General features: G+C 53.5%; 1 protein-coding gene across 1 annotated transcript; it reads left to right on the top strand.

Annotated features, from left to right (window-relative positions):
* Positions 1-804: 804 nt before the first annotated feature.
* On the top strand, positions 805-4,713 carry LOC105534613 (selenoprotein V). The gene is given in 5 exon segments (XM_011973386.1): positions 805-1,661; positions 4,174-4,198; positions 4,306-4,359; positions 4,469-4,543; positions 4,636-4,713. Coding segments are annotated over 5 exon segments (1,089 nt in total).
* Positions 4,714-8,254: the final 3,541 nt, after the last annotated feature.

The raw sequence follows: 8,254 nt of genomic DNA on the forward strand, positions 1-8,254 counted from the left end.
AGGCCATATCTCAGGCTATCACTTGGGGAGAAACCTTGGACAATACCTGGCTTTCCTAGGCAGAGGTCCCTGAGATTAGAGATTAGAGAATGGTGATGACTTTTAACAAGCATACTGCCTTCAAGCACTTTTTTAACAAAGCACATCCAGCACAGCCCTAAATCCATTAAACCTTGAGTCAACACAGCACATGTCTGTGCAAGCACAGGGTTGGGGCGAGGGTTACAGATTAACAGCATCTCAAGGCAGAAGAATTTCTCTTAGTACAGAACAAAATGGAGTCTCTTATGTCTACTTTTTTCTACATAGACACAGTAACAGTCTGATCTCTCTTTCTTTTCCCCACATTCTGGGATCTCACAGCTCCTGGGCTCACTCATCCCAGCCCTGAACACTGGGCTGTGGCTCTTTGGTAATGGGTATGTGTCCCCCACTGGACAGGGAGCCTGGTGAGGGCAGGGACCAGAGCTTTCCTGATCCCTGCTCTGTCCCCAAATTCACCCCACAGAGAAGTGTACATGCAGCAGGCACTCAGTACACATATGCTGAACACCTGAGTGCCACCGACAGCTGCGGCGGCACTGGGGCAATCTGTGTTTCTCAGCCTCGCGTCGGGGGTTAAGGGGGCGGGAATTACGCAGCGAGGTCCGGAGGTCGCACGCCCTTCGAAAGCGGTGGAACCCCGGGGCCAGGTGGAACTCGGTGTAACAGAGCCCCCGTGGTCGCGCCCCGTCTCAGAACCCGGTGTGAGAGACGCTCTCCCCGCCCGAAGAGGGAAGGCGGGCGGGACTCCCCCTGGGCTCCATGAATAACCAGGCGCGGACCCCAGCCCCCTCCTCGGCGCGGACCTCAACCTCAGTCCGGGCTTCTACCCCGACCCGGACACCGACTCCACTCCGGACCCCGACTCCAGTCCGGACTCGGACCCCCATCCGGACCCAGACTCCAGTCCTGACTCCGTCTCCGGCCCGGCTTCCCGCTCTGGTCCAGCCTCCCGCTCCAGCCCACATCCCCACTCAGGTCCCGACTCCCGCTCTGGCCCGGGTACCCGGTCTGGTTCCGCCTCCTTCTCGGGCCTGGATCCCTACTCCGGTCCCGACTCCTGCTCGCGTCCGGAACCCAACTCCGGTCCCGACTCCTGCTCCCGTCCGGAACCCAACTCCGGTCCTGACTCCGGCTCGGACCCTGACTCCTCCAGTCCGGGTCCCAGCCCCAGCCCCAGCCCCAGACCCCGCCCAGGTCCTGGCGGGGATTCGGACCGCGCTCCCCGCCTTGGACTCCTACCCGGCCCCGGCCCTATCTTTGGATTCGCCCCTGGAACCTGCTCCGGAGCCGCCTTTGTCGCCCGAGGAGGACCCTGAGCCGGCCCCGAGCCTGAAGCTCATCCCGTCGGTCTCCAGCGAGGCCGGGCCCGCCCTGGGGCGCCTTCCCACTCACACTCCTCTGGCCGCGAACTCATCCGGGCCCACCCTGGACTTCACCTTGAGGGCAGACCCGTCGGCCACCGGGCTGGCAGATCCCCACATTCCCAGCCCTGTCCCCGCGCCCATCCTGGGGACCATCCCGTCGGCCCTCTCCTTACAGAATTCTACGGAAACCTTGGTCTCCACCAGCGAGAACTTCGCGCTGGACAAGAGGGTCCTGATTCGAGTGACCTACTGGTGAGGACCTCACACACGCCTCTCCCAACTCCCGGGGACAGGGCTGGCGGTGGGGGCTGGGTCTCCGAGGACGTGGAGGTCAGGGTTGGGGTAGGGCCAGGGGAGGGATTCAGGTAGAGCCCCAGAGTCCCAGTTCCTAGATTGGAAACTCGCTCTTGTCTCTCATTCTCTTTGGGGCGGGAGAACTTCAGGTTCAAATCCCTGCTTTGGATCTGAGCTTCATTCATTCATCCCCGCGGGCCAAGTGCCAGGCCTGTGCTGGGGATGGGGTGCTGAGCAGAGCTACCTGCTTTGCTCCCCAGCAAAACCGACACAAAGACACCGCACATGATGGGTGCTCTGGCTTCCCTTCCCAGCCTCTCTCCTGCCCTGGAAGCCTCTCTGGCGCCTTGTCTCTCTCTCTCTCACTTTCTCCTCTTCTGCCCAGGCAGTCTCTCCCACTCTCTGTCTCCCCACCTCACTCTCTCTGTTTTGTTTTTGTTTTTGTTTCAGACAGGGTCTTGCTTTATTGCCCAGGCTGGAGTGCTATTTTGCACTCACAGCTCACTGCAGCCTCGACCTCTAGGGCTCAACAGATCCTCCCACCTCAGCCTCCTGAGTAGCTGGGACTACAGGCGTGCACCACCATGCCTGCCTTTTTTTTTTTTTTTTTTTCGAGCAGAGTTTCACTCTTGTTGCCCAGGCTGGAGTGCAATGCCGTGATCTCCGCTCACTGCAACCTCTGCCTCCTGGGTTCAAACAATTCTCCTGCCTCAGCCTCCGGAATAACTAGGACCACAGGCATGTGTCACCACGCCCGGCTAATTTTGTACTTTTTTTTAGTAGAGACGGGGTTTCACCATGTTGGACAAGCTAGTCTCTATCTCCTGACCTTGTGATCCACCTGCCTTGGCCTCCCAAAGTGCTGGGATTACAGGCATGAGCCACTGCGCCTGGCCCCTAATTTTTTAATTTTTTGTAGAGACAAGGTTGGGGATGGGATGCGGGGGGCAGTATCACTATGTTACCCAGGCTGTTCTTGAACTCCTAGATTCAAGCAGTCCTCCTGCCTCAGCCTCCCAAAGAGCTGGGATTACAGGTGTGAGCCACCGTGCCTAGCCTGTGTCTTTCCTTTCCCAGAGTGTTGTGTGTTTCTCCTCCCTATTTCGGTTCCCTCATCTCTGGCCTCTTTCTTTCTCTCCATCTTCTCTTTTCTGTCTCTTTCTCTGACTCAATGGATTCATGGATTCATTCATTCATTTGAGAACTACTTCTTCAGCACCCACCACGTTCCAGGCCCTATTGGCATCAGGGACACAGCAGTGAACAAGACAGAGATCCCTGTCCTTGTGGCTCCCACGGGCTGGTGTGGAGGGGCAAGCAATAAACAATAATATGACCCCTGGAAAATGATCTCATATGTGAGGAGGTGATACGTACTGTGAACAAAAGGCATTTTGGGGGGTTGCAGTTTTAGCTGGGGTGGTCAGGAAGGCCTCACTGAGAAGGGGATATGTGAGAGAAGCCCTGAAGGAAGGAGAGAAGGACTTGTGTGGATGCTGTGGGGAGAGCATTCGGCTGAGGGAACTGCCAGTGCAAAGGCCCTGAGGCAGGGCATACCTGGGGTGTTGAAAGATGAGCTGGGGGCCAGGCCTGTAATCCCAGCACTTTGGGAGGCCAAAGCTGGTGGATCACTTGAGGCCAGGAGTTCGAGACCAGCCTGGGCAACATGGTGAAACCCCATCTCTACAAAAAATTCAAAAATTAGCTGGGTGTGATGGTGCATGCCTGTAATCCCAGCTATTTGGGAAGCTGAGGTGGGAGAATCGCTGGAACCCACGAGGTGGAAGGTTGCAGTGAGTCGAGATCACACCTCTGCTCTCCAGCCTGGGCAACAGAGCAAGACTCTGTCTCAAAAAAAAAAAAAAAAAAAAAAAAAAATCGGGCACGGTGGCTTATGCCTGTAATCTCAGCACTTTGGGAGGCCAAGGCAGGTGGATCATGAGGTCAGGAGATCGAAACCATCCTGGCCAACATGGTGAAACCCTGTCTCTATTAAAATACAAAAACTTAGCCTGGCGTGGTGGGGGTCGCCTGTAGTCCCAGCTACTCGGGATGCAGAGGCAGGAGAATGGCGTGAATCTGGGAGGCAGAGTGAGCCAAGATCACGCCACTGCACTCCAGCCTGACAACAGAGCGAGACTCCGTCTCAAAAAAAAAAAAAAAAAAAAAACAGAGAGAGAGAAAGAAAGATGAGCTAGGGGCTTCTGTGGCTGGCACAGGCTGAATGAGTTGGGGAGAAGTGGGAGAAGATGGGGACAGAGGGGTGAGAAGGCAGATCCTGTGGTGACTTGCAGGCCACGGGACGGACTGGTTTTTCCCCTGCGTGAGATGGTGCTACTTCAGGGTTCTGAACAGGGGAGGAAAATGATCTAACTCAGGTGTTCAGAGGGTCCCCTGAGCTGGGGAAGATACTGATGCGGTGTCTCCCCTGGTCTCTCTCTAACTTTCTCCTCCTGCTCTTGGCCTCCAGTGGCCTCTGAAGCTATAGCCTTCGGGTGAGTAGTTTTGGCTTTGGAGGTAGGGGGAGCCTGAGGCAGGAAGACTGGGAGGAGTCCCTGTTTCCCCTCCCCTGCGACCGCATGACCCCATCTCCTGCCCTCAGTACATTCTACTGAAAAACAGCCTGGAGCAGCAATTTCCAAATCACCTACTCTTTGTAAGTGTGTGGGGGTCCTGGGGGAGAGGGGAGTGGTCAGGGATCTGAGATCCCCAAAGGGCTTGGAGGGGAGATCTTAGCCTCCCCTACCCCTGCCATCTCCTCCCAGGAGGAGGTCAGAGCTGCCCAGGCTACAGGGGAGTTTGAGGTGTTTGTGAACGGGAGACTGGTCCATTCCAAGAAGGTGATTCTGAGTAAGGGACCGAGACAGGGAGGCGGGGTGGTGCTGAGGTCCTGGGGTGGGAGACCTGTGTGCTTTCTCCCCTCTGTGCCCAGAGGGGTGATGGCTTTGTGAACGAGTCTGGGCTGCAGAAAATTGTGAGCGTCATCTATGAGGAGATCAAGAAAAGGTAGCCGGCAAGGGGTGGAGCTGGAGGTGAGCCGGGAGCTCCCAAGGCTGTGGTGGGAGGGGTGGGGGCCGGGTAGGAGGATGGGGCGGGGCTCTGTCTCAGTCCTGATCCTACCTCTCTGTTAGAATCATGACAAGTCACCTACACCCTTTTCTGAGCCTCAGTTTCCTCATCTGTAAGACCCTGGGGTAGGACTGTGTTCAGTGAGTTTGAAAAATAGCAAGGAGGCAGGGCACAATCCTAGCACTTTGGGTGGCTGAGATGGCAGATCACTTGAGCCCAGGAGTTCGAGACCAGCCAGGGCAACATAACAAGACTCTGTCTCTACAATAAATAAATAAATAAATAAATAAATAAATAAATAAGCTAGGCACAGTGGCTCACGCCTGTAATTCCAGCACATTGAAAGCCTGAGGTGGGTGGATTGCTTAAGCTCAGGAGTTAGAGGCCGCAATGAGCTCTGACTGGGCCACTGCACTCTAGCTTGGGTGACAGAGCAAGACCCTGTCTCTACAAGAAAAAAAAAAGGGGATAGGCGTGGTGGCTCACACCTGTAATCCCAGCACTTTGGGAGGCCGAGGTGGGCGGATCACGAGGTCAGGAGATCGAGACCATCCTGGCTAACACGGTAAAACCTTGTCTCTACTAAAAATACAAAAAATTAGCCAGGCATGGTGGCGGGCACCTGTAGTCCCAGCTACTCGGGAGGCTGAGACCAGAGAATAGAGTGAACTTGGGAGGTGGAGCTTGCAGGGATCCGAGATTGCACCACTGCACTCCAACCTGGTGACAGAGCGAGACTCCGTCTCAAAAAAACAAAAAAATAAAAAGAAGGAAAAGAAAAAATAGTGAGGAAACTAGAATGGGCATTGTGGTCCATGGAAAACAGTAGAACAGTACCTGAGGCATGGTAAACCCTATATAAACACTTGTTTTTATGGAGCCGTTATTGTTATTGTTATTTTAATTTTTTTTTCTCTCTTCTCTCCCATCTCAGGAGTCTCAGCGGGATGATGAGAAGGGCTGAAATGTTGCCAAGTCAGGTCCTTTTCTGATGGTGGTTGGGGCTGGGGTGAGCTCAGGGAGGGGGAAGAGGAGAATACATCCAGAGTCTGCCCCCCTGTGTCCGGTCTGACTGTGTCTGCTGTCGCCACACTCACCTCTGAGGTCTGTGGAAGTCACCTGCTGCACTACTCCCAGCATCTCCAATATTCTAGCCCCAGGGGTGGGAGGGAGGAGGAGCTTGGAAGGCTAGTCCTGTGGCTCCAGTCCTGTAGCCTCCACTCTTCTTGCTGCTGAGGCCAGTTTGTTTCTTTGGTGGCTTCGTCATTTCTCATGCCCTGGTTCCAGATACACTTTGAAACCTTCCATCTTATTGGCATTTACTGGGGTTGTGAAGGAAACGGGGATGGCAGTCAGTCTCAAACTCTTGACACTCCAACTCGATTATGCTCCACGGCTCACTTTCTAAACCTGTAAGATCTATGTTCCAGCCTGGGCAACATAGTGAGACCCCAACTCTATAAAAAATAAAAAATTAGCCAGGTGTGGTGGTGTGTGCCTCTGGTCCCAGCTATTTGGGAGGCTGAGGCAGGAGGATGGCTCGAGCCCAGGAGGCTGCAGTGAGCCATGCTTATGCCACTGTATTGCAGCCTGGGAAACAGAACGAGACCCTGTTTCGGAAAAAACCCATAGGTTTTAGAATGACAGTGTTGTAGGGAGTGTCTCTGTGACCTGGGGCTGGGGGAGAGGCATTTTCACATTCATTGGACGTTAGGGGCTCTCTACTGTGCACCTGGCATGGTGGGGTCAGTGGTCACATGCCAGGAGGTCAAGGGCACAGACGGGGGGACTCAGACTTTACCACTTAGTTGCTGTGTGACTACCAATAAGGGATGCCACCTCTCTGAGCCTCAGTTTCCTCCTCCATAAAATGGATGTCATAGCACTATTTAACTCGTGGAATTTTTGTGATAGTTACATACTAAATTATGCTTGGGAAGGGATTAGCAGAAGGCTTATCACAGAATTAGTAGGTTTCAGTTAGTAGTAGATTTCCGTTAGGAGTGCTTTTGCCTGCAAGTAACAGCAGACTTGACTGCCAATGTCTCATACAGTAGAAAACACAAATTCTGTTTTGTTTGTTTTTTGAGATGGAGTCTGGCTCTGTCACCCAGGCTGGAGTGCAATGGCGCAATCTTGGCTTACTGCAACCTCTGCCTCCTGGGTTCAAGTGATTCTCCTGCCTCAGCTTCCCGAATAGCTGAGATTACAGGCATGAACCACCACACCCAGCTAATTTTTGTATTTTTAGTAGAGATGGGGTTTTGCCATGTTGGACAGGCTGGTCTCAAACGCCTGACCTCAAGTGATCCACCCACCTCAGCATCCTAAAGTGCTGGGATTACAGGCATGAGCCACCTCGCCCCGCCTGATCTTTTCAACACCTCACAGGATAATGTGCTGGCCCTGTACAACGATATGCTGGTGTGAGCAGGAAATAATTTATCTATCATGTCTGCTAAGACAGAGTGCTGGAGGGTAGGGGAAAGTCCCAGAACATATATGGGGTTTGTCTCAGTGAAATCTCTATGTGTCAAGTGGTATAAAACATGAGAGGATATTTCCTATGTGAAAGATACTTTCCACCCCCTACAGTTAGGGAATTGCTTTTTTGTTTTGTTTTGTTTTGAGACAGAGTCTCGCTGTGTCGCCCAGGCTGGATTGTAGTGGCACAATCTCGGTTCACTGCAGCCTTGAACTCCTGGGCTCAAGTGATGCTCCCACGTCAGCCTCCCAAGTAGCTGGGGTTACGGGCATGTGCAACCATGCCAGGCTAATGATTTTGTTTTTTGAGACAGAGTCTCACTCTGTCCCCCAGGCTGGAGTGCAGTGGTGTGATCTCAGATCACTGTAACCTCTGCCTCCCGAGTTCAAGCTATTCTCCTGCCTCAGCCTCCTCCTGAGTAGCTGGGATTATAGGCGCGCGCCACTATGCCCAGCTATTTTTGTATTCTTAATAGAGAAGGGGTTTCGCCATGTTGGTCAGGCTGGTCTCGAACTCCTGACCTCGGGATCTGCCTGCCTCGGCCTCCCAAAGTGCTGGGGTTTCAGGTGTGAGCCACTGCGCCCAACAGGCTAATGATTTTTGTATTTTTAGTAGAGACGGGGGTCTCCTCATGCTGCCCAGGCTGGTCTTGAACTCCTGGGCTCAAGCAATTCACCTGCCTTGGCCTTCCCAAGTGCTGGGATTACAGACGTGAGCCACCACGCCCAGCCAGGGATTTGCTTTAATCACACTTTTATGAACTTGGTGACACCATCCTGGTTCAGAACGCCTAACATACCTGATAAAATATTTTTATTTTTTATTTTTTTGAGACAGAGTCTTGCCCTGTCGCCCAGGCTAGAGTGCAATGGCGTGATCTCGGCTCACTGCAACCTCCGCCTCCCGGGTTCGAGTGATTCTTCCTGCCTCAGCCTCCGGAGTAGCTGGGATTATAGGTGTGCGCTGCCACACCGGGCTAATTTTTTTTTTTTTTTTT

This window comes from Mandrillus leucophaeus, unplaced genomic scaffold (assembly GCF_000951045.1).
Source record: "Mandrillus leucophaeus isolate KB7577 unplaced genomic scaffold, Mleu.le_1.0 Scaffold137, whole genome shotgun sequence".
Classification (NCBI taxonomy): domain Eukaryota; kingdom Metazoa; phylum Chordata; class Mammalia; order Primates; family Cercopithecidae; genus Mandrillus; species Mandrillus leucophaeus.